The sequence below is a fragment of the Schistocerca piceifrons genome, chromosome 8 (assembly GCF_021461385.2).
Source record: "Schistocerca piceifrons isolate TAMUIC-IGC-003096 chromosome 8, iqSchPice1.1, whole genome shotgun sequence".
NCBI lineage: Eukaryota > Metazoa > Arthropoda > Insecta > Orthoptera > Acrididae > Schistocerca > Schistocerca piceifrons.
In genome coordinates, this window is record NC_060145.1 from 330,064,949 (window position 1) to 330,092,121 (window position 27,173).

At 41.2% G+C, this 27,173-nt stretch overlaps 1 protein-coding gene across 1 annotated transcript; it reads left to right on the forward strand.

Annotated features, from left to right (window-relative positions):
* Positions 1-20,746: 20,746 nt before the first annotated feature.
* On the forward strand, positions 20,747-25,303 carry LOC124712552 (fatty acid-binding protein-like). The gene is made up of 3 exons (XM_047242864.1): positions 20,747-20,870; positions 22,739-23,022; positions 25,159-25,303. The coding sequence occupies exons 1-3, from the start codon at positions 20,795-20,797 to the stop codon at positions 25,207-25,209; spliced, it is 411 nt and encodes a 136-aa protein (XP_047098820.1). The 5' UTR covers positions 20,747-20,794; the 3' UTR covers positions 25,210-25,303.
* Positions 25,304-27,173: the final 1,870 nt, after the last annotated feature.

A 27,173-nucleotide genomic window follows, 5' to 3' on the forward strand; every position in this document is an offset into this window, starting at 1 on the left:
TTAAACGCTGAGGAGCAGGTACATGAGGAAACAATAAATAATGGAGAAATTGAGAGAAGTTGGGAAGCAGAATTAGGACAAATTACACGGGAAGAAATGGAAAAAGCTGTCAAGAAGATGAATGGGGGGAAAGCCCCAGGACCTGATGAAGTATCAATGGACATGATAAGAGCAGGAGGTCCAGTGGGAATGCAGTGGCTATATAGAGTACTATCAAGTGTGTGGAGAAATAGTACAATACCTGACGACTGGAGAACAGGAGACATTGTTCCTATCTTCAGGAAAGGCAATAAGACTTTGTAAAACCTACAGAGGAATAACCCTTATGAGTCATACAGCCAATATTTTTGAAAGAATTTTACTAAATCGAATAAGTGAAAAGATAGAAAAGGAGCTGAGTGAAGAACAGCATGTGTTTAGGAAGGGAAGAAGCACGATCGAGTCATACAGCCAAGATTTTTGAAAGAATTTTACTAAATCGAATAAGTGAAAAGATAGAAAAGGAGCTGAGTGCAGAACAGCATGGGTTTAGGAAGGGAAGAAGCACGATCGACCTGATATTTTCCATCCGCCAACTGATGGAAAAAAGTTGGGAGTATAACAAAAGGGTGATAACGGTTTTTATAGACATAGAAAAGGCATATGTCTCAGTTGACAGGGAAAGACTCTGGGAAGAAATGAAGAAGATAGATATAGAAGATGGATACATTAATGTTATAAAGACAATGTACAGAGGACACAATTGTAGAATTAGAACACCATTGGAGAACTCTGAACACTTCGAAATAAGACAATGACTTAAGCAAGGAAGTATTCTATCTGCTGCACTTTTTAATGTTGTGATGGAGGGAATGAATAGGGCAGCTAAAGATATAGTAAAAGAAAAAGACAAAAAGATGATTTTTGCAGATGATATGGTAATATGGGCTGATAAAGAGGTAGATGTACAGTTACAGCTTGATGCGTGGAAGGAAATAATGAAAAGGTATGGATTAAAAATAAATAAAGATAAGAGTGAAGTAATGGTATTTGGAAGAGAGAAAGGGATCAATGGAAATATTACCTTGAATGGAGAACCCCTCAAAGTGGTAGAAAGTTTCACTTATTTAGGGAGTGAAATATCTAGGGATGGAAGAATAACTAACAAAATTTATAGGAGGTTACAGAAGGGAGGCAGTTTCCACCAAACAGTAAAACACCTGATTTGGAATGCAGAAGTTTCAGAAAGAGCAAAACTCCTTATGTATAAGAATTATTACTTCCCTATTGTCACCTGTGGTGGAGAAATATGGACAATGACAGAAAGGAGCAGACTGCAAGCAGGGGAAATGAAATTTCTCAGAGCAGTTAGGGGAAAAACAAGAATGGACAGAGTAAGGAATGTAGACATTAGAAAGGACCTTAAGCAAGAAAGTATGAGAGAAGAAATTGAAAGAAAGAGATTAAGATGGTATGGGCATGTTAAGAGGATGCATGGACAGAGACTCCCCAAAAATTATGGAAGAACTAAAGATGGATGGGAAAAGACCTAGAGGGCGCCCAATAACATGGTGGAAAATGAGAGTGAGAATATCTGTAGAAAGGAGAGGTGTGACCTGGCAGCAAGTGGGGAAAGAAAAGTGGTGGGAGGACCGAGCCAAATGGAGAGGACTCGTCAACACCCAGACCCGGCAGTAGCTGGAGCGGGATTCAGATATAGATAGATAGATTTATTATGATGAAATATCGAAGAAGTGTCGACGAATATGTATATGAGTAATAAGGCAAGGAATAATGAGTAGTGGTTAGGGACTCTGAATCGTGAAACAGGATGTTGGAAACCAAGAATCATACTTTAAGAGTTATGAAAGGTGTGTAAATGGGTGAATGTATCACAATACCGGCGAAAATTTTTTGGTCACTGTTATATCCATAGGATTTTGTTTCTACACATTTGTAACGCAAATTCTCTACCTGTGAAATTTTTTATATAAGACTGTCAGTGTAGTGCAAACTGCTGTCGTAAATATTTCGGTAAGAAAGCCAAGTGACCTTGACGTAATGCGTTGTGAGCGGCCAGCTGTGCCAGCCGCCTGGAGAAAAAGCCATTAGGTGGATAAAAAAGAGGTCATTAACCTTGCTATTGACATTCCTTTGTAGAAAGCATCGCAAATATGACACGCTATTACTTGGAAACATATGATTATACTGTGGAGCACGTACTTTGTGCTACTTGCTGATACGCTTATGAGTTGATGGGAAATATTCTTACATCTCCACACCTGATTATGACAAGTGTCTTTCTACGAGACTTGAGAGAATTTCTACTGACTTATGAAATGCCACATGGCTATTGAATGATGTTTTTAAGCTTTGCTTTACATAGTTGTTACCAAATGTTACACTGAAAACAAACCCTGTCCTTTCCTCCTGTGTTATTCTGCTATGTGTTTGTGTACTCTTGTGTATTTGTGTTTTTCCTGTCTCTATGTGTTTAGCTAATACGATTTATGTTGTAGAATTTTTCTAGTACTAACAAGGGGAGGCCGCCAATTGTGAAATTCAGATTCGATTCATACTGTGCGTAATAAAAGCTCATGGCCAGAGGTGTAATGTGGCAAAGCACCAAGATGCACTTCCCAGCCGTTGTCGATAAAATCGACAGTTAAAAGAAATCGTTGCGGTGAAATACTCTCGACGATTTATGATGTTCTACAGCGTCGTGGCGCAGCGGTAAGCGCTCGGGTTCGTAATCCGAAGGTCGCCGGATCGAATCCTGCGCCATGCAATTTTTTTTATTATTAGTTTTTTGTAATTCAAATATATATATATATATATATATATATAAGGAGTATATAGAGGGTTTATACAAGGGCGATGTACTTGAGGACAATATTATGGAAATGGAAGAGGATGTAGATGAAGATGAAATGGGAGATATGATACTGCGTGAAGAGTATGACAGAGCACTGAAAGACCTGAGTCGAAACAAGGCTCCCGGAGTAGACAATATTCCATTGGAACTACTGACGGCCGTGGGAGAGCCAGTCCTGACAAAACTCTAACATCTGGTGAGCAAGATGTATGAAACAGGCGAAATACCCTCAGACTTCAAGAAGAATATAATAATTCCAATCCCAAAGAAAGCAGGTGTTGACAGATGTGAAAATTACCGAACTATCAGCTTAATAAGTCACAGCTGCAAAATACTAACACGAATTCTTTACAGACGAATGGAAAAACTAGTAGAAGCCAACCTCGGGGAAGATCAGTTTGGATTCCGTAGAAACACTGGAACACGTGAGGCAATACTGACCTTACGACTTATCTTAGAAGAAAGATTAAGGAAAGGCAAACCTACGTTTCTAGCATTTGTAGACTTAGAGAAAGCTTTTGACAATGTTGACTGGAATACTCTCTTTCAAATTCTAAAGGTGGCAGGGGTAAAATACAGGGAGCGAAAGGCTATTTACAATTTGTACAGAAACCAGACGGCAGTTATAAGAGTCGAGGGACATGAAAGGGAAGCAGTGGTTGGGAAGGGAGTAAGACAGGGTTGTAGCCTCTCCCCGATGTTATTCAATCTGTATATTGAGCAAGCAGTAAAGGAAACAAAAGAAAAATTCGGAGTAGGTATTAAAATTCATGGAGAAGAAATAAAAACTTTGAGGTTCGCCGATGACATTGTAATTCTGTCAGAGACAGCAAAGGACTTGGAAGAGCAGTTGAATGGAATGGACAGTGTCTTGAAAGGAGGATATAAGATGAACATCAACAAAAGCAAAACAAGGATAATGGAATGTAGTCTAATTAAGTCGGGTGATGCTGAGGGAATTAGATTAGGAAATGAGGCACTTAAAGTAGTAAAGGAGTTTTGCTATTTGGGGAGCAAAATAACTGATGATGGTCGAAGTAGAGAGGATATAAAATGTAGGCTGGCAATCGCAAGGAAAGCGTTTCTGAAGAAGAGAAATTTGTTAACATAGATTTAAGTGTCAGGAAGTCATTTCTGAAAGTATTCGTATGGAGTGTAGCCATGTATGGAAGTGAAACATGGACGATAAATAGTTTGGACAAGAAGAGAATAGAAGCTTTCGAAATGTGGTGCTACAGAAGAATGCTGAAGATTAGATGGGTAGATCACATAACTAATGAGGAAGTATTGAATAGGATTGGGGAGAAGAGAAGTTTGTGGCACAACTTGACCAGAAGAAGGGATCGGTTGGTAGGACATGTTCTGAGGCATCAAGGGATCACCAATTTAGTATTGGAGGGCAGCGTGGAGGGTAAAAATCGTAGAGGGAGACCAAGAGATGAATACACTAAGCGGATTCAGAAGGATGTAGGTTGCAGTAGGTATTGGGAGATGAAAAAGCTTGCACAGGATAGAGTAGCATGGAGAGCTGCATCAAACCAGTCTCAGGACTGAAGACCACAACAACAACAACATATATATATATATAAAGTATTAATGAATTGCTTATGCATGTTGGTGAAGGCGGATCGGTCTCCAATTGTACCGCCTCCATTTTTCGTTTTTTTTTTAACAGGGTGTACCAAAGCTCTCCCGTCCGCACTGATTTTCGACAATGTTATAAGTTGCGCTAGGGACCGCATCTACCTTCTTTCGAAGTTAGCAGGCAACTACGCTGTTATGCGGCGGCTCGTTTCGGCCCATTCAACATCTGTCATTCAAGTGTAACGAGCGAGTAACGGAGTTTATATTTCATACCTGCCACAGCAAATTTGTGTTCGTGGGGTCTCTATTCTAATTCGAACGTTTGACTTACGCTATACGTATTCGTTTCGGAATATCGTTTCTACGTCTTCCGTTAACTATACGTGGCTAACATTATGAAGACAATTAATAACATTTGTGAAATACAACTTTGTTTGCGGAAAACATAATGGTGTTCGAAGTCGCCAGTTTTTCCACGATAAACGACTTTCAACAACTTATTATATGCATAATTGTTGCAACTGATTGCCGGGAATTATATATATATATATATATATATATATTTGAATTATGAAAAGCAAATACTAAAAAAAAAAAAAAAAAAAAGGTTGCATAGGGCGAGATTCGATCCGGCGACTTTCGGATTACGAATCCGAGCGCTTACCACTGCGCCACGACGCCGTATAGAATTATTAATCGTAGAGAGTATTTCACCGCAACGGTTTCTTTTAACTGTCGATTTTCTCGACAACGGCTGAGAAGTGCATCTTGGTGCTTGGCCACATTACACTTCTGGTCATGAGCTTTTATTATGCGCAGTATGAATCGAATCTGAATTCCACAATTGGCGGCCTCCCCTTGTAAGCTACATTCACTATGATGAGGAATACTGTTATCCTCAAATATAATTTGCATTAATAATATGTTATTTACTTTGTAAAGATGTTTGGAAATTATTGATTCCGTTCTGTTTCAATGCTCATGTCAATGGGAAGAGGAGTGGCTGGCAGTCGGTGAAAATAAGCTGCGTTTGGTCAAGGCCACCATGCGGCCATGGCGTACGTCCTACCAGTCATGCAGGCGGGATGAGGTTCTCCTCACTCGCCTCCGCATCGGGCACAGTCCCTTAACGCATGGTTTTTTACTCCGGCGGGAGGACCCCCCAAATCTGCAGTCCTTGTGGCGTACAGATTACTGTCTGCCACATTTTACTTGACTGTCCTTTATTCTCTGACCAGAGGGCGGCGGTTTCCTTGGTCTCTATTTTGCAAGACGACGCAACAGCTGTGGTTAAGGTCTTACGGTTTTGTGTCCTGTCCAATTAGTTGCCTTGGATTTTAGGGAGAGGATTTTAATGTGCTGCTGGGTGCCTGGCTCACCCAGGTTTTAGGTAAGAGGTCCGCCAGTCACGATCACCTATTTGTTTCACTTCGATTTCTGTTCTCTTTTCCTTGTGTTTCCTTTCCTTTTTAGTGCGTTTCTTTTCCTCTTGTTTTGCCTCTGTATGTGAGGATTTGGAACTGCGTCAGGCCTGTGTCTTTTAGCCTTACTCCTTGTTCGCTGTCCGTCTTCGTCCCTTCACCGCATGTGTTCCTGTTTCTATGCGTTTGGGCGGTGATGACCACGCTTTTTAGCGCCCGAAAACCTCAAACCACACACACACACTCAATGCTCATGTGTGAAATTAATGTTTCGAAAACTATTCTCATTATTTTATATATTTACTTATGTCATAATTCCTGTAACACTGATGTATATGTTTATTTCTATTCTTTTGTAAAGCCTGTGTTACTACAAATGTTATCTGCACTGTTATATTCTTTAATGATGTATTTTGTACCTTTGTAATTGTATTCTTATGTTGTAAATTTATAATTGTATAGACACCAGTTCTTCAAATTGAGTATCATTTCACTGCACACGTTTCTGTTGGTCATAATATATGCACAGTATGTGAGAAGTTGGGACTGTTAGTGCTTGCATGTGTGTTGATAATTCAGCAAGGGACTGGTTAACAGCACTGTTGGTTCTAAGGACAATTCCAAAAACTTTGCGAGTGCACAAGTGGTGGTTTATGGACTTGCTATATTGTCCACAAGACTCTTCGATGGTGATTGTGCACCTGCACAGTCGCAACAGATGGCTGCTGGTTGTCTCTACAAGGACTACAGTGGGTCTGCATCTTTGACGGCCCACCCGTACCATTATTTCTACAAGGACTACAGTGGGTCTGCACCTCTGGTGGCCCACCAATACCGTAATCTCTAACAAGACTACAGTGGTCTGCTCTGTGATGACCTACCTACCAATATTCTTCAAAACTTCGACTGACTGCCGTGGGTTTGCTCTGTTGTGGCCCATTACCTGTCTGCATGTCAAGAGTCAGCACTATCTTTCTGTTGGAAGGACAACACTACTTCTTCAAGACTGTATGGAAATCCACTACTTCCGTGTGCATTTTCTTTTACTGCTCAGACTTGGAGAAAAAAAAAAACACTGCAATTTTACTGTGATGAATGATCAGGACTGTCTTTATGGACTGTGAGAATATTTTAGCTTTTGACCAACATTGTATCAATAAGTGTGTGCATTTGATATCTTTGTTATTGTAATTATGAAAAATTTTAACAAATATGTATTGACCAGTGTCCAAAACAATTTGTAAAATTTTTGTGGGGAGCATTGGGGCTATGTAACTAGGCTGTTTAGGTTTTTTTATTGGTAACGCCACGTAGCGCTCTATATGAAAATCACTGACTGTGCGGTGTGCAATCTGAGGCTGGTCGGCACTGTTGCAATAGTCGCTATTGTAGTGTTGGGCAGCTGCCTGTTAACAGCGCATAGCGTTGCGCAGTTGGAGGTGAGCCGCCAGCAGTGGTGGATGTGGGGAGAGAGATGGAGGAATTTTGAGAGCGGACGATCTGGACGTGTGTCCATCAGAAAGAGTAAATTTGTAATATTGGATATCATGGACAGATTTTATATATATATATATATATATATATATATATATATATATATATATATATATATATATACTGAAAAACCTTGGTCCAAATTCGTTAAAAGAGATCACTAGCATCATCCAAGAAATTTGGCAGACAGAAAATATCCCAGAGGAGTGGAAGTGTGCACTAATTCACCCATTGCACAAAAAGGGAGAGAGATCAGACGTAAACAACTACAGAGGCATTTCACTTTTACCAGTTACCTACAAAATTCTATCTGCATGTCTCCTAAAGAGGGCACAAGAACAACTAGAACATACAATTTCAGACTACCAAGCAGGCTTTCGTCCTAATAGATCATGCCCGGAACAGATATTCAACCTTAAAACTATTTTAAAGATTAAAGCAATCAGGTCAAAACCAATAATCTGCACATTCGTTGATTTCAAAAAGGCATACGATTCCATAGACAGACAGTCTCTATGTCACATTCTCGAAGAACGAGGCCTAGACACTAAAACCCGAAAACTAATTGAACAAACACTAACAGAAACCAAATCAAAAATTAAATTCAGAGGGGAAATTTCGGAACCATTCTCAATTAAAACAGGAGTAAGACAAGGAGATGGGATCTCACCACTATTATTCAATATAGTTTTGGACAAAGTTATGAAAGAGTGGGAAGTAACACTAAGGAAACAAAGCTTTTGGAAGCCAATTGAACTAGGAAGAGGTAAAGGAAAATTGAACATCCCTTATTTAGCGTTTGCAGATGACTTGGCAATTATAACTGACAGTGAAGAAACAGCAGTAAAACAAATTGAGACACTTAAAGAATGTGCTGAGAAGGTTGGCCTGCAAATCTCCTTTGAGAAGACAGAATTCATCTGCTCAAAATTAGATATTTCGAAACTAAAAACAAAGTATAGTGAAATAACTAGAGTCAAGCACTTTAAGTATCTCGGTGAAGTTATTGAACCAACAGGACTTGAGAAAATAGCACAAAAAAACCGATTACAGAAAATCAAGAAAGCATTCGGACTTATTCAAAATATATATAACAAGAAATGTCTATCAAAAGGCACTAAAATCAGACACTACAACACAGTCATCAAACCAACAGTCACATATGCAAGTGAAACACTCTCCCTGAATAGAAAATTAGATTTACACGAAATTAAGAAAGTAGAGAGAAAAATTATTAGAAAAATCCTAGGACCACGATACACACAAGATGGATACAGGCTGCAGACTACCGAGACAACCGAAAAAATATCAAACATCGAGGCAGATATCAGGAAGAGGCGGATGAAGTTTTATGGACATATAGACAGATTACCTGGAAACAGGTTAACTAAACGTCTATTGGACTATATGACATCACTTAAGGCATCAATACCCTGGGTAACTGAAGTTAAGAAGGATTTGAAAAAGGCAAAAATTGACATAACAAACACATCAGACCGGGATACATTCAGAAGAAAAATCGACAAGTGGAAGTTTACTCCAGAGACGGAATCTAAACCTTTCCGACCAAAGTGGACCGAAGAAAGGAAGAAGGCCTTTGGGGAGGCAATGAAGAAATACTGGGAAAATAAGAAGAACATTAAGAAATGTTAATCACCTGCTTATCGTTCTCCCATGGGGACATTCGCTAATAATAATAATAATAATATATATATATATATATATATATATATATATATATATATATATATATATAATGACTTTTGAACACTATTAAGGTAAATACATTGTTTGTTCTCTATTAAAATCTTGCATTTGCTAACTATGCCTATCAGTAGTTAGTGCCTTCCGTAGTCTGAATCTTTTATTTAGCTGGCAGTAGCGGCGCTCGCTGTATTGCAGTAGTTCGAGAAACGAAGATTTTTGTGAGGTAAGTGATTTGTGAAACGTATAGGTTAATTTAGTCAGGGCCATTCTCTTGTAGGGATTATTGACAGTCAGATTGCGTTGCGCTAAAAAATATTGTGTGTCAGTTTAAGCACAGTCATCTAAAATTTTTCTAAGGGGACGTTTCAGTGTCTTAAAATTTTGAGCGGTGTCCGGAATTCTTCCCAAAACACTTGGTGTGCGATCTTAATGAGTCACAGAGTGGCTGGGTCACGTATTATTTCTAAGTCGTCATCCAGCCACGCTTATTTGTCCCTTTCTTAACAGCATCTTTACAGGTATTTTCACCATGATTTCATTTAGTTATCCCGCTGTGTCTCGCTGGGCTCTTATTACGGGCTTTTCTGAACCTCACCTTCCTGGTGTTGCTTTCCGTTTCCTGTGGTGGGATCAAACGTAGTTTTCCAGTTTATTGATCTACTTCCATAGATTATGATAATCTTCTTCAGTACAACATTAATGCAAGGGCGCTGATGACGTAGCTGTATAGCGCCCCCCACCATAAATCGTCGTCATCATCATCACGTAACGGGAAAGGGGGTCTCACTGTATGCTTTTGTTGGTCTTGTGGTATTCACCTAATTATTTTCTAATGTAAATTCTTCATACGTCTGTGGAAAAGGTGTCCATTAGCTTGCCAGTTGTTTCTAGTAAATCTGCATTATTTGTTATTAGCGGTTTTCCGAACTAGTCGCCCGTGTAATAATTATTTTGTGATTTATTTGTTTGTTGTTTCTGCCCGCCAGAAAGAAATGACTCCTTTTGTATATTTGATTATCTACTGCCATTGTTTGCTTACCTGTAATCTCTGAGATTAATCATTTGCCCTTGCCTTTGTATTCTATATTTCAGTTGTGTATGGTATCAATAGCGAGACCTTTATATTTATAATTAATTTCCCTTATGATTTAATGCAACTGAATTCTTCTTAAATTCATTCAAGTAAATCTGAGCAACACCGACGAGAGGTGACCTTTACTGTAAGTTCTGCTGGGTCATTCGTGGCGCCCTTGTGTTCTAGGCGATTCACTGTGAAGCTCTCACGAACATGACACCTTGTACCCGCGGTTTTGACCGGCCACTGTGCCGTAAAGCTCACTGTGTATACAAGACTGATAACCTGCCTGTGCATGGAGGCATATTCAGATGTAAGATTAAAATCGTCCAGAAATAGTTGCTAATCGATTTTTGGTATTGTAAACAAATATCATATGAATTCTGAAGCACTGCACCAATTGTGAAACTTGTTTGCGTGACCGCTGGTCATTGATTCAGTTACCCTCTGTCTCTCCTAATTGCTATTAAAGTTTTGTGTAGTAAAATTCCATTTACTTGAGATTGGTCACTGGTGCCGTATAATGGCCTTTATGGCCGATGCATCGTGTTCCTTAGTCAAATTTATATGTAAAATTTAAGTACTTTAAATAATGGTATGGAAAGCAACTGCATACGACAACAGGACTGACTTGATAATTATTGACAGGACACTGAATTCTGGAATGGTCAACTTTTTGTCACTTCCTTCACAATAAGGGTACTCCGTGGCATATTTCAGCAGGATAATGCAAGACCTCACACGGCAGTTGACACCACAAACACCTAGACTGGCCTGCCTTTTCCCCAACTTATCATCCTGTACCTCTCTATTTACAAATTCTATGACAAAAAAAAGGGACTCACCACGAAAGAATTATCCGAAAGGGACGGGAATCAGTAGATGTGACGTACATGTACACAAACAAATGACTACAATTCCAGACAAATTGGATTATTTATTCAAAGTCTACAGCTCGTGGTCTTGCGATAGTGCTCTCGCTTCCCGCGCATGGGGTCCCGGGTTCGATTCCCCGCGGTCTCAGGGATTTTCTCTGTCTCGAGATGACTAGGTGTTGTGTGTGTATGCGTATGGACTACGATATATGCAGAGGGCGTAGGAATGAACTGAGTTAATAAACTGCAATCGTGATCGTTTCATAAATACCGTAGATACTAGCTATCCCGTCTAGGATGCGTAATATGGAGATTTAATTTACTGAGAAATAATGACACATATTTCAACAGGTGACGGGTCACACTCCCCGTATGGCCATTCTCCACGTCCCCATTTATCGACGGCGCTGCACACTACGTCGAATTACTGAGACGGGAAGGCGGACTGTTATCGCACTCAGCGGATAAGTCCGAACTCGTGATACGCCTCTGACGAGCTGTGATACAAGCTGGCGAGTCGCGTGATTTTTACACATCGCACGCTTTTTCAAAGTGTCTGATAAAATATCTCGTCTAACGGTACAGAAGTTTCAGTTGGGTGGCATAATCTCTATTTATACGTTAAATTATCGTTCAAGGGCTTTACAAGACATTCCTGAAGGTTTAGAGAAAATACTGCATTGTCTCTCAAGTTGTCTCGAGGCACTTTATTGCATTATTTACAAACCAGTAACTCCTCCCTCCCTATCCCGTTAGTTTAAAGTATCGAGCTGCCATGTACAAAACGGCGGTTTCAAACGTCAGATTACTTTGCAAATAAGTTAATATGTTACAAATTTGACATTAAGCACGCTAGCGACAAAAAGTTTAGAAAAGGTTTGAAAGTGTGTTCAGAAGTTGTTCGGAGTTGCTAAATACACACATAATCAAACACTGGATAAGTAGGCATATGGCCCGGGTAATTAGCGCACCGTTTTAAGCGAAAGCTAGTTTTTCACGCATCTCAATGTGTATGAAGTCATATCTCCTGAACTAGAAGTTATAGAACGATACAATTTTTCAGGTACATTCAGTGGTATAAGAGGATACCGAAAGTAAAATGCTTTGCGACTCGAGTTAGAAGTAAAGCAGCGCTGGCCGGTGTGGCGGTTCTAGGCGCTTCAGTCTGGAACCGCGCGACCGCTTAAGTCGCAGGTTCGAATCCTGCCTCGGGCATGGATGTGTGTGATGTCCTTAGGTTAGTTAGATTTAAGTAGTTCTAAGTTCTAGGGGACTGATGACCTCAGATATTAAGTCCCATAGTGCTCAGAGCCATTTGAACCAAGTAAAGCAGCAATAAATTAAAACGTAATGTCTGATAATGAAGTTTTAGTTAATCGACAGCGAAATCATAGTACGCGATTAGTTGCTTCCCTTTTGATCATTTTGTAGAGGTCGTCTACAAGAGAAAAATTTCATTGGTAAACGATGTGTAAAGTTTGCTGCAAGTCACTAAGTGCTCTCATTTTGAGATACTGGATGAATATTTTCTGGGTAATTTTTGCGCTATAAGTTACTCTGCTTGAAGCATATACATAGTTTCTAAATATATTACTTGTCTTAACATTTAACCTCTTAATGACTGGATTATGAGATTATGGCAACATTTTAAGTTTTTACATTCGGTTAATAATTGTGTTATATACTGAAAATGAAAGTTTTGCTGCCCCTGGAGGCCGTGAGATAGGGAACATGTACATGGGATCTGGAGATCGTGTCTTGAGTTTGCCATTCAGTTGTATAGATGTCCTAGTTGCAAGGGGGTCCGCACTATAGTAAACTCAGCCCATGGCAGTTGAATGTACTTATAGTACATGTACTTACAGCATTATAAGTAGCGGCTACAGGTACCAGGCAACTGAGAAGGTTGCGTCGATCCAGATGGTATGCATCTCCACCCACTCAATTTGAACTCCGGGCTTCGTTTGATAACAACACCACAAATGGTCCAGCACCTTGGCGCACTAAGAAGGTGAGCAAGGGAAAACCTGGACTGGATCAGTGCCTTCGAGATCTCTTCAGAATCAGGCTGGCAGCTGACGACGTGGAGGAGTATGCAGGAGGTCTGCTACATCAGAGGCGAGCGGTGCCACTTGCTCAATTGGCAGGAGGTGAGTCAGCCACGGCACGGATGCTGGAGGCCTCTCGTCGCTCCCGAGGGGAATCTGTGCTGTGCAGCACCGAGAAAGCGTACACCACCCTATTGCCTAGGCCCACAGTCAACGTTCCAGCGATGGGTTCAAGACGCTAATGCACACTGCACAAACTCTGTACTCCAGGAGGCAGGAATCAAACAACTTGAATGGTCTGTGACATGAGCCCAACGGAGCGTTCTTGGGACACATTGAGGGTCAGACTGTCGTCGAATTTTCCCTTCTCAAACACTCGATGACCTCAGAAGAGCCTACGTCGAAACAATGGAACAATCTTGAGCGGAAACGGCTAGATCGCCTTGTGAACAACGTGATAAGGACCATCCAAGCATTTTACAAAAAATGATGTGAACCAGCACGGTACAGAATGTTACTCAGCAGCAGTATTTTTATTTAATAAAAGTACAAATACCCACGCTTTCGCATTGACTGTCTTTTTTTGGGAACTGTTTTATGTTTAATCCATAGAGAAGTTATTGTTTTAGCTTCTTTTATTGTTTCGGCCGGCGTGGGTGTCCAACGGTTCTAGGCACTACAGTCTGGAACCGCGCGCCCGCTACGGTCGCAGGTTCGAATCCTGCCTCGAGCATGGGTGTGTGTGATGTCCTTAGGTTAGTTAGGTTTAAGTAGTTCTAGGTTCTACGGGACTGATGACCTCAGATGTTAAATCCCATAGTGCTCAGAGCCATTTGAACCAAGCTTATTGTTTCATTACCTGTTCCCATTGACTCCAACACCACACGTGTTCCCAGATGTGCAGCAGGAGCAAAACTTTTGCGAATAGTGTATTTTTATGGCCATCTTTGTAGGATAGTTTCAGTACGAACTACTCCGAAAACACTTCTATCCAGCAGCACCAACGTTGAGCCAACATGTGAAGAAACTACAATGTCCGTTACTGCCATGTGGACAAGATGGCGCATATCACGTTCTGTGGTCTCATAACGTGGCAAAGCAGATACCCCTCCGTTGACAAGTGAAGGAGAAAGTACTACACGAACCAAAATTCCAAGGTATGACATGCGCATTTTTCGAATATCGATCTTTCTGCCTCATTTCAACTTATTCATGTTACAGAGTAACGCAGAAGCGGTGCACATGAAATTCGTGATGAGTCACTGCAGTAAGTTTCTGTAGCCATACTATTCTCTCGTGATTTTTGTTGGGAATTCAGACTACAGCTGTTTTTCAATGAGATCCTGACATGGCTGTCTACTTACACAAACACGACAGCCATCCCTCTGGTGGCAGTGAACGATTATAATTGAACTGCAGCTATGGTTTCTAGTGCTAATCCACAGGTCATCCTGATCCGTTGCCGTACGCTAACGGAAATGGGAACGGCTATACCTCGAACATCTTCAAAATGGCTCTGAGCACTATGGGACTCAACTGCTGAGGTCATTAGTCCCCTAGAACTTAGAACTAGTTAAACCTAACTAACCTAAGGACATCGCAAACATCCATGCCCGAGGCAGGATTCGAATCTGCGACCGTAGCGGTCTTGCGGTTCCAGACTGCAGCGCCTTTAACCGCACGGCCACTTCGGCCGGCCTCGAACATCTTGGGCGAACACACGTAAACTGATACTCCAGTATTTTCATGAGTCCAGGAGACGTTGATTAAAGTTTTCTCCTTAATTCGAATGTATTTGCCGTACATAAAAAAGCCATTCCTACAGGTGAAGCATACTGGAACTTTTCGGATGCAATTTGTAACACAGCATTCGCAGGGAACGTGGACGTGCAGCTTATCAGCATGTTCAGGACTTTGAGAAAGGTCGAATCATCGACATGGGGAGGTGGAAGGATCATACCGACAGATCGCACAGACAGTTGGCTATAATGGCTACAGAATCAATGGTGACAACATGGACTAAGTACAACGGTCTGGCAAGAAGACTTGGGTTGGGTCCTTCCAGAACGACTGCCCCACGAGACTATTCGAGGATTGTCGGACTGGGTCCGACGAATAAACAGGTGCCAGCGGTTGAAACTCGGAGTAGTGTCACGACTAAAAGTCGGGAATACAGTACTGGAACCTGCACTGTGATTTCGAACAGCTACGCTTCATTTATCGATAACAGCGTACCACGGACAATAGAGACGTGCATGGTGCAGAGACAGAATCAACTGGGGTACTGAGTGGCGTATTAAGCAGTGATTTTCGCTTCTGTTTGTGGCGGCCAAATTGACGCCAACGTCTGGGCAGAGGGGACCTGGTGAAAGATCGGAGAAGCAGTGATTCTCAGGATCCATATGTCAACAACTCTTGGAATAACGGTATGGAAAGCAACTGCTTACGACAACAGGACTGACTTGATAATTATTTATGGGAGACTGAATGCTGGAATGGTCAACTTTTTGTCACTTCCTTCACAATAAGGGTATTCCGTGGCTTATTTCAGCAGAATAATGCAAGACCTCACACGGCATTTGACACCACACCTGCCTTTTCCCAACTTATCACCCTGTACCTTTCCATTTATAAATTCTGACAAAAAAAGCGACTCACCACGAAGGAATTATCCGAAAGGGACGGGAATCAGTAGATGTGATGTACATGTACACAGACAAATGATTACAATTCCAGACAAACTGGATTATTTATTCAAAGTCCGCAGCTCGTGGTCTTGCGGTAGCGTTCTCGCTTCTCGCTCACGGGGTCCCGGGATCGATTCCCAGCAGTGTCAGGGATTTTCTCTGCCTCCAGATGACTGGGTGTTGTGTGTCCTTCATCGTCATTTCACCATCATTGGCCCGCAAGTCGCCGAAGTGGCGTCAACTAAAAAGGACTTGCAATACGGCGGCCGAACTCCCCCGCATTGGGACTCCCGGCCAACAATGCCATACAATCATTTCATTTTATTTATTCAAGAGAAAGAACTGCACAAACTGAGCAAGTCAATAATGCATTGGTCCACCTCTGGCCCTTCCGCAAGCAGCTATTCGGCTTGGAAATGATTGGTGGAGTTGTTTGTTGTCCTCCTGAGGATTATCGCGCCAAATTCTCTCCAACTGGCGCATTACATCGTCAAAACTCGGAGCTGGTGGAGGGCGCTCCAAGTAATGCTCCAAACATTCTCAGCTAGAGGGAGATCTGTCATCCAACGTAGGGTTTGGCAAGCACGAAGACAAGAAATAGCAACTCCCGCTCTGTGCTCTGAAATGTAAGCCCAGGATGGCTTGCCATGAAGGGCAACGAAACGAGACGTAGAATATCGTAGACGTACCGCTGTACTGTGAGGGTTCCGTGTTTAACAACCGAAGGGTTCCTGCTACGAGAAGAAATGACTCCCCAGACCATCCTTCGTGATTTTTGGGACGTTTGGCGGGCGATAGTCGGGTTGGTAAACCACCGATCTCTGGGAAGTCTCCAGACATGTCTTCGGTCTGTCATCTCACTGACTGTGCTAGAATAGTCTCCAGTAATGAGTCCCACTTCGAACTGAGCCCCGATGATCAGCCCGCCATACGGCCTGACAACCGGGAGTAATGGTCTGGGGTGTCAACTCATTTCATAGCAGAACCCCTTTGGTTTTCATCCACGGCACCCTTGCAGTACGTCGGCGATATTCTACGTCTCGAGGCAAGCCATCCAATTAGCTTAGATTTCAGCAAGAGAATGCCCGCCCGCACACGGCGAGAGTTGCTACGGCTTGTCTTCGTGCTTGTCAGACCCTATCTCGGCCGACAAGGTCGCCGGATCTCTCGACAATTGAGAACATTTCGAGCTTTATGGGGAGGGCCTCCAACCAGCTCGGGATTTTGACGATCTGATGTCCCAGTTGGACAGAATTTGGCACGGTATCCGTCATGTAGACATTCAACGACTCTACCAATCAATGATAATCTGAGTAACTGCTTGCAGAAAGGACAGAGGTGGACCAACGTCTTATTAACTTGCGCAGTTTGTGAAGCTCTTTCTCTTGAACAAATCATCTAACGTTTCTGAAATTGAAATCATTTGTTTTTTTCTTGGCACATGTTCAATACATCCTCCGATTTCCACCACAATTTGATAGTTCCTATGTAAGATGTTTTTTATATTTTTTGTCTACAAGGAAAAATACTAATTCTAATATGTTGCTGAATGACGGGAGAAGGGCTAAAGGTGTGGGGAAAAATCCTCTTATTACTATTTTTTAAAAAGAATCTCTTTCATGGAAAGAACTTCCGAGCCACCACCCAGATTCGGGTTTCGGGGAATTCAGTGCCCGGTTGACTAATAACGAAGCTGTGCAGTTGGAACTGTCAGCTAAGAGGCGGCATCCACTGTCCTCCACTCTCATAGCGAAAAAAATTTCTTTGAACTACGTATTCGCCAATCGTAGTTTTGTATCCATTCTAGAGTGACGTGTTCATGGTTGCGCCAAGTTAGGACTAATGCTGTTATTATTATTATTATTATTATTATTATTATTTATTAATAACCTAACGGTGTTCCGGAAGGATAGGCTAAACACGGTTGGCGGTGGCGTGCTTGTTGCTGTTAGAAGTAGTTTAACTTGTCGCGAAATTGAAGTAGATACTTTCTGTGAGTTAATATGGGCAGAGGTCATTGTTGGCAACCAGTATAAAATAATAATTGGATCCTTTTACCGACTTCCCAATTCAGACGGTACAGTTGCTGAAAGGTTCAAAGAAAACTAGAGTTTGATTTCAAACACGTACCTGACTCATACGATAATAGTTGGTGGTGACTTTAATTTACCCTCGATATGTTGGCGAAAATATATGTTTAATTCCGGAGGTACACATAAAATATCATCCGATATTGGGCTAAACGCGTTCTCTGAAAACTATTTCGAGCAGTTAGTTCATGAGCCCACGCGAATAATAAACGGTTGTGAAAACACACTTGACCTCTTAGCAACTAATAACCCTGAGGTACTAACGAGCATCAAAACTGGTTCAGGGATTAGTGAACACATGTTTGTCGTAGCGAGATTGAATAATGTAATCCCCAAATACTCCAAAAATAAGCGAAAAATGTTCCTACTCAAAAAGCAGATAAAATTTCATTTGACGCCTTCCTCAGAGACAATCTCCACTCATTCCAAATTAATAATATAAGTATAGACCAGACGTGGCTTCGATTCAAAGAAATAGTATCGGCAGCAATCGACAGATTTATACCAAATAAATTAACAAATGACGTTGCTGATCCCCCTTGGTACACGAAACGGGTTAGGACACTGTTGCAGAAACAACGAAACAAAATGGCAAATTTAAATAGACGCAAAATATCCAAGATTGGCGATCTTTTACAGAAGCTCGAAATTTAGCGCGGACTTCAATGCGAGATGCCTATAACAGTTTTCACATCGAAACTTTGTCTCGAAACCTGGCAGAAAATCCAAAGAGATTCTGGTCGTATGTGAAGTATGTTAGCGGCAAGAAACAATCAATACCTTCTCTGCGCGATAACAATGGACATACTATCGAAGACATTGCTGCTAAAGCAGAGTTACTAAACACGGTCTTCCGAAATGCCTTCACAAAAGGAGACGATGTAAATATTCCAGAATTCGAATCGAGAACAGCTGCCAACATGAGTAAAGTAGAAGTAAATATCTTCGGAGTAGTGAAGCATCTTAAATCACTTAATAAAAGCAAGTCTTCTGGTCCAGACTGTATACCAATTAGGTTCCTTTCGGAGTATGCTGATGCATTGGCTCCATACTTAACAATCATGTACGACCGTTCGCTCGACGAAAGATCCTCACCCAAGGACTGGAAAGTTGCACAGGTCATACCACTATTCAAGAAAGGTAGTAGGAGTAACCCACTAAATTACAGGCCCATATCGCTAACGTCGATATGCAGCAGGATTTTGGGATATATATCGTGTTCGAACACTATGGATGAAGTACCTCGAAGAAAACGGTCTATTGACACACAGTCATCATGGATATAGAAAACATTTTTCTTGTGAAACACAACTAGCTCTTTATTCACATGAAGTGTTGAGTGCTACTGACAAGAGATTTCAGATCTATTCCGTACTTCTCGATTTCTGGAAGTCTTTTGACACTGTACCACACAAGCGGCTCGTAGTGAAATTGCGTGCTTACGGAATATCGTCTCAGTTATGTGGCTGGATTTGTGATTTCCTGTCAGAGAGGTCACACTTCGTAATAATTGACGGAAAGTAATCTAGTAAAATAGAAGTGATTTCTGGCGTTCCCCAAGGTAGTGTTATAAGTCCTTTGCTGTTCCTTATCTGTACAAACGATTTGGGAGACAATCTGAACAGCCGTCTTAGGTTGTTTGCAGATGACGCTGTCGTTTATCGACTCAAAGTCATCAGAAGATCTAAATAAATTGCAAAACGATTTACAAAAGATATCTTAATGGGGTGAAAAATGGCAGTTGACCCTAAATAATGAAAAATGTGAGGTCATCCATATGAGTGCTAAAAGGAATTCGTTAAACTTCGGTTACACGATAAATCAGTCTAATTTAAAAACGGTAAATTCAACTAAATACCTAGGTATTTCAATTACGAACAACTTAAATTCGAATGAACACATAGAAAATGTTGTAGGGGAAGGCTAACCAAATACTGCGTTTTACTGGCAGGACACTTAGAAAATGTAACAGATCTACTAAGGCAACTGCCTACACTACGCTTGTCCGTCCTCTTTTAGAATACTGCTGCGCCGTGTGGGATCCTTACCAGATAGGACTGCCGGCCGGAGTGACCGTGCGGTTCTGGGCGCTACAGTCTGGAACCGAGCGACTGCTACGGTCGCAGGTTCGAATCCTGCCTCGGGCATGGATGTGTGTGTTGTCCTTAGGTTAGTTAGGTTTAATTAGTTCTAAGTTCTAGGCGACTGATGACCTCAGAAGTTAAGTCGCATAGTGCTCAGAGCCATTTGAACCATTTTGAACCAAATAGGACTGACGGAGTACATCGAAAATGTTCAAAGAAAGGCAGCACGTTTTGCATTATCGTGAAATATGGGAGAGAGTGTCGCAGAAATGATACAGGATTTGGGCTGGACATCATTAAAAGAAAGGCGTTTTTCGTTGCGATGGAATCTTCTCACGAAATTCCAATCACCAACTTTCTCCTCCGAATGGGAAAATATTTTGTTGGCACCGACCTACATAGGGAGGAACGATCACCACGATAAAATAAGGGAAATCAGAGCCCGTTCGGAAAGATATGTTCATTCTTTCCACGCGCTATACGAGATTGGAATAATAGAGAATTGTGAAGGTGGTTCGATGAACCCTGTGCCAGGCACTTAATGTGATTTGTAGAGTATCCATGTAGATGTAGATGCAGATATTATTATTATTATTAACAGTGGTTTAAATTATCTTATCTTCTCGTGCACGAAACGTAGCGACTGTGATCTATAGTGAAACAAACATGTGACTTGACGTATTGCACTCCATAAGATAACATCATTCTCAAGTGTAATACGGAGATTACAATATCTACATATAGATTAAACTCGTTACGTAGCATAGAGATTTGATGAAAAGGAATCATATAAAAAGAGGCACGAACAGTTAGCTCAGACATGTGCAAATAGGTTGCTCTCGTCAGTTCTTTCGTGAAGACAACAAACTACCACCATGTTAAATAAGTTCGCCGGCAAGACGTATCAGATTGAGAAAGCTGAGAACGTGGATGCCTTCCTCATTGCTTACGGTTAGTACTCGCTGACATTTCGGTGTCTCAGACGAAAATCACATAAAATGATCAGATTTTTCTATTTTATGTTACTCAAGAATGTTTCAGGTCGATTGAAATAGTTTGTAATTTTCTGGAATTCTTCATTTTTATATTATCAATTATACATAGTATCAAAAGGAAGACAATTTCGCGTTTAAGATTACGCCGAAAATATGTAATTGCATATTTTAAGTGTATACTGCTTATTATCACGCCAAATTACTTTCTCCTGCCAAATTACCTTCTTCTTAAGGGAATGGACTTCCTCTTAATTCTCTATCTCATCTACATTGTTAATTTATAACATTCCTCTGCAGTGATGCGTTTCAGATCACTTACTTTCTTATTATCCTGTCTTCCAGCTGCTGAATTCTGTTTTTCGAAAGGTATTTTTGTAGCAGTGACAATTTAGGTAATGTATACCTTAATTAAAAGTATAATGTTTTTGTACGACATGTTCCATTTGTGTGAGAACCAAAAATGCTCAAAATTGTTGTTCTCGGTTTAAGAGAATAATGCACTTATAAAGTACATAACTGATTTCAGTGTTCTCTACAATCTAAAACAGGAGTTGTACGTGAACGTTGATAAAGCTATTGAAGCTGTGAACGTTAAGAAGTCTCACATGTTATTCTTTGAAAATAGTATGTGTTTGTAAGTCGCAGGGGAACGCATTGGTGTTTATTTATGTTGCTTACAAGAGTAAAATTTATAACATTCTACTTCGGAACGGCCCTCGGAAAGAAAACCGCATATACAGAAGAAGATAAACACAAATCGCAATACCTATAGTAAGCTGACAGGACAGAATAATAGCGCCTCCTGGTGCCACTGGAGCACTGCATATTTATAAACGGTATCAGAGTGTCACATGACCCACCACCGCTCACAGTGAAGTGGTTCTTTGGAATCAGCACAGTAAAATGGATAGACGTGGAGATGACAGAAAGGCAGAAAGAAATTATTGTGTTTGAACGTGTCTTCGACTACACCGCGAAAGAAATAGTCTTATTTGTTGATATATCAACGGAGAGTGTTCATCGTGGCTACAAGGAGGATCTACCATTAGCAGCCATGAAATTAAACTCGAGAACAGTTGTCCTAAAAAGATCCAAACCTGCAGTGTATGGAGCCAAGTATGACGCTTTGTCAATGACAGCTGACTAATTTCGAATCCAACAGGATTCGTTGACGTCAGCGAATGCAGGTCCATATCAATCTGTTTCCAAGCGAACATGGCGAAAGAATCTGCATGCAGTGCACGTATGGAATTGGGTACGTCACAAAAGACCATCGTTAAGGTCTCATATCTTCAATGGGCCATACAACACAAACTGGACAGCAGCGATAGACGTGTACTATGTCCCGGCGAGTCGCAATTTCTCCAATAAAGATTGTAGCTTGCTGCGTTTTGACGTTATAGTTCAGGCCAGGGGAGGTTCTGTGGTGTTTTAAGAGTGTTTTTCGTACTGTGATATGGGTCCTCTCATTCTGGTTAGCGTGAACATGGAACGGTATGTTTACTTCACATTTTCGGTACCCTAATATTGGTCTTTCTGCTACACCTCTGCGTATGTGGTCTGCTGCCAGTGCCACCGTGCGACGACCGCAGGTCAAATGCACCGCATGGTCACACCCTGAGGTGATTTAAACCCGCAAACCGCCCACCAGAGCATTGTTTCACCATGTATCAGCATTATCCTTAATTTATGAGCATGAGTGTACTTCGTCTAATTGAGATAATCGAAGCTAGAGCAGTATTAGGGTATCTAATTCTTTATCCACTACGCTTATCAGTGTATATAATATTTTATACTCACGATGGCGACTGTCCTGACTCAAAGGTGTGAAAGACGCCGGCCTGCGAGAGGCGGCGCTCAAGATGACGATGAGGCAGACGCTGTCGGTGGACGGGGACCAGTACACGGTCCACATGGAGATTGGGCCCCGCAAGCTGGACATCCCGTTCAGGCTGGGCGAGGAGTTCGAGGAGACGACGATGGGCGGCGAGAAGGCGCAGACCACGTTCTCGCTCCAGGGGGACGACACTCTCGTCCAGCAACAGAAACTGCCCGGCGGCCGACACGTCACCACCGAGAGGAAGTTCAGCGACTCCCACGTGACTGTTGTAAGTTTGAGGCGAGCCATCACGCGCTTCTGAAACGTGTACAGTGTAGCGCATGACACGATGCTACATGATGGTGACGCACGCCGTTCTTATACTGCCAATAATGTCTGTCATTGCATGTTTCCCTTTACCACGGGCCATTTTTTGTGTTAGGAGACAAAAACATTGGCCCAATTCGGTGCTCTTTAGTGGCCCACACTGAAAATATGGAAATCTATCCAGGCGCGCTAGTATGAAGTTGTTAAGTCTTGGAGTGTTCTTGTCTGCCCTTTGAATAAAGGTTCTGTTGACGAAGGTAAGAATGTTCCTAAGTAATGACAAATTAGAAATTTTCAACGCAGGAGATCACTGTAGGTAGCGTATGTTCGCGTAATACTTAATCAAAGTGATTATCCAGAATTCCTGATGTAAGTACGCTGTTTAGGTTTTTGTGTTGGTAATGCCACGTAGCGCTCTGTATAAAAATCACCGACTGTGCTGTGTGCAGTCAGTGGCTGATTGGCATTTTTGGAATATTCGCTATTGTAGTGTTGGGCTGTTGGATGTGAACAGCGCGTAGCGTTGTGCAGTTGGAGGTGAGCCGCCAGCAGTGGTGGATGTGGAGAGAGAGAGATGCCAGAGTTTTGAGACGTTGCCATAAGCGTACGATCTGGACGTGTGTCCGCCAGAAAAAGGAAGTTTGTAAAGATAGATGTCATGATATACATTTTGCTAACTATGCCTATCCGTAGTTAGTGCCTTCAGTAGTTAGAATCTTTTATTTAGCTGGCAGTATTGGCGCTCGTTTCATTGCAGTAGTTCGAGTAACGAAGATTTTTGTGAGGTTAGTGATTCATGAAAGGTATAGGTTATTGTTAGTCAGGGCCACTCTTTTCTAGGGATTACTGAAAGTCATATTGCGTTGTGCTAAAAAATGTGTGTCAGTTTAGTGACGATCAGAATAAGTAAATAGAGAACTGTCTGAGTACGTTCAGTTTTACTCAGCTGTCTTTGTATCAAATAACGTAGAAGTTTACTAGCACAGTCATTCATAATTTTTCATTGTGGACGTTTCATATGTCTTTCATAATTTTTCTAAGGGGACGTTACACTGATTTGTGACATATGTCACTGCTAACTTCAAAGTCACGTTTAACAACTTGTGACAACTATTAGAAATATCGCCGTGGTGAATAGACTCTTCTGCCATTCACTAGTCGCGTTGGTGATCCTTTCATTTACATACATAACTGATCTCGTGCTCGTGGAAATCATTCATTGGGTAAGATTATGCAGCATAAGAATAACAGTCGTATCAAAGTCCTGTGTTCTTACTAGAGTGAGAAACCAATAATAATCTCTAAGATGTTGTTGCCAGACACACATCTTCTGGAGTAGGGCCGAGTAACACTTTTACAAATCAGCACATTGCTCTCCTGCATGAGTATCGCCGTTTGTGTAGACAATTCGTCCGCCACTTCGCTGAACTGTAGTAAATCAGATAGTTTCAGTGCTGGCAGCTCTACACGACTGCGCGTTGTACTCGAGACCAGATGTCGTCCAACACCTTACATACATTGTTCTCTTACATCTTGCTTGTGAGGTAGATTTTCTAACGTTCTAGTTTACTTCCATTAAAATCTTCTACGTAATTCTGACGCAAGACATAACTTACATTTCCTTGAAGAGTAATGACTCGTCTGTTGCCTTGATTATTGTATTGTTTCATTTGTTATTCTCAGTGTCTGTCCACGTGTTGTATGACAACCACATTATAATCACTGTTTGCACACATACAGATGGCAGGATTGTGAATTGATATTGGGTTTGTAAATGACTACTACATGAGAATCGTGTTTCTGTCGATTCTATATATTCTAGTTTATCATAACCTACCACTGACCATCACGCAATTCAGCGACAATACACTAGGAACATAACAAGTGCTTGAATTAAATATTTTTGTAAAGGAAATCAGTATGAAAATTTTACAAATAAGACTTTATAGGAACATTACGGTACAATTATTTTAAAACAATACTTTCTAATATTATCTATTCGTTCTTCATCTTAGAAACAACCTATGACTTTGTCTACATACTGAAACGTATCTCACATCCGCGTTGCTTTACTATTAAGTTTATTTTCTTGTTGCAGACCCAGACAATCGGTGACGTCACTGCGAAGAGCACTTATAAGGCTATCTAAAGATCACCCAGCGTCCGTTTTCACTGTATAATGCAATATACTCTATATCCTGTATCGTCTTCTTCTTGAATAAAATATGCATCATTATTCTACAGTCTGTGTGTCAAACGAAGCTTTCTCTTCATTGCAAACAGTATTTAATGAATGTGTTGAACTTAAAAGTCTTTGAACAACTGTGACAAGCTGAAGCTGAGTATAAGATCATGTTTCGGATCCGGATAGTTGGGTGGGAAGTTACTAGTTGCACTATCCCATCATGCCTCAGAGTTCGACTGAGAGATTCAGCTTGTCACTACTTCCTCTCCACGTGTATTCAGCTTCCAGTGTAGCATTTTCTTCCCACTAGGCCTCATCAGTAAACAGCACGAGTTTGAGTAAATCAAGTCGATCATTCCATTGTTGGAACAACCACTGACACAATTCGATCCTTGGTGCAAACCCAATTACAAGCATTGCGTGGACTTTTTATGGATGATATAGGTGTAATTGTTGTTCGTGGAGTACTCGCCACACGCTAGTATGTGCAGCGCCCGTTTCACGTGCAGTACGATTACTTGCAATGGGTTCCGCTGTAACACGTTCCAGCACCTTCTAACAACCCTACCACAACAAAGCTCAAAATTTAATAACGATTGTGGTGTTGCGCACGCTGCGAAATACTGCATTTTCGGGCTACAACTAAGTTATTATGTGGCAGGTGTCATTACAGCACAGTTAAGAAAGTCATTTCATGTAATAATGAATAAACTAGGCACTCATCTTTTCGTGTTTCCAACGCTGGTCTCGTTGTAAAATCATGCCTCAATCGTCTAAAATCTAGGTGGTGATGATTCCAAGCTCGGATGCAAAGAGGCTTAGGTTTTATTCTGCTATATTCAAAAGTTTTGTAGATGCGCTTCACAAACCATTCTTGAAGATTAAACCTTTCAAAGTTAGCACAATGGTGATGTAAAAAAATAATCAGCTCTCCGAATTTAAGTTACACTTCTGTTTTATTGCTTTTATTGCACACAAAACATCACTTCACAATACAAAACATACTTATCTTCCTCACAGTCACTGTTAAAGTTCACATTTTATAAGCTGACTACATATGCGTCTTTCCAGCATGACGTCCAAGACTTGACTTTTTCAAGGTCCGACTCTCTAACAACTAACTAATAATCACTTACGCGCCCAAAAATCAGAGTTACAAGTACGTCAAAGATCATAGTGGCAAAAGAAAGAATACACATAAGAGTAATATCATTGCAATATAAACATTTCGATGTATCACAAATGAAATCAAATCTGAATGTTGTCTCAGAAATATGTTAAGTAGTTAACAGAAACACAGTAGAATATCGCTTGTATCGAGAGGTTGAGTTGAAATGCCGTAATGGTTACGTAATTCAAGTACCATTACAACCTCCTCTTCAAAATCGGGTGTGCGAGTGGTCCTCATGTTTCCCGTTGCCAGACCCCTCGTTTCTTCTTTCCAATGAACCAGTCTCCCGCATTCGTCGATAAAGAGAAATAAACACTCATCATGACCGATGATGATAGGAAACACTCCCCTTTACAGCCTTTAGCAGCGAGAGCACTGCAGCGTACTACCCTGTACACAAGGTACATGTCAGTGAGTTCTGCGAAACTGTAACAGTTCTGCTCCATCGTATTTTGCTGTACGCCTCTGAATAGCACTGAATAATGAATGGGTCTGTAATTGACTCATAGCAAGTTCTGTCATGGGCCAATGTAAATACGATACAACAGAGCCACTTTATGGACAAGTAAAGTAAACAAATCCTGACTCATGACTTCCTAGTAATCAGGCTCGTCCTCATTGTTTCCTTCCAGGAAATAAAGAATGTACATGCAAATAAACAGCACAGTATGTGTAAACTTGCACGAATATTAGTTGTAAATAAGCTGGAAAACAGTAATGCTAGACAAAGCGGTAGAAAAGTTTCCTTCCATGTCTC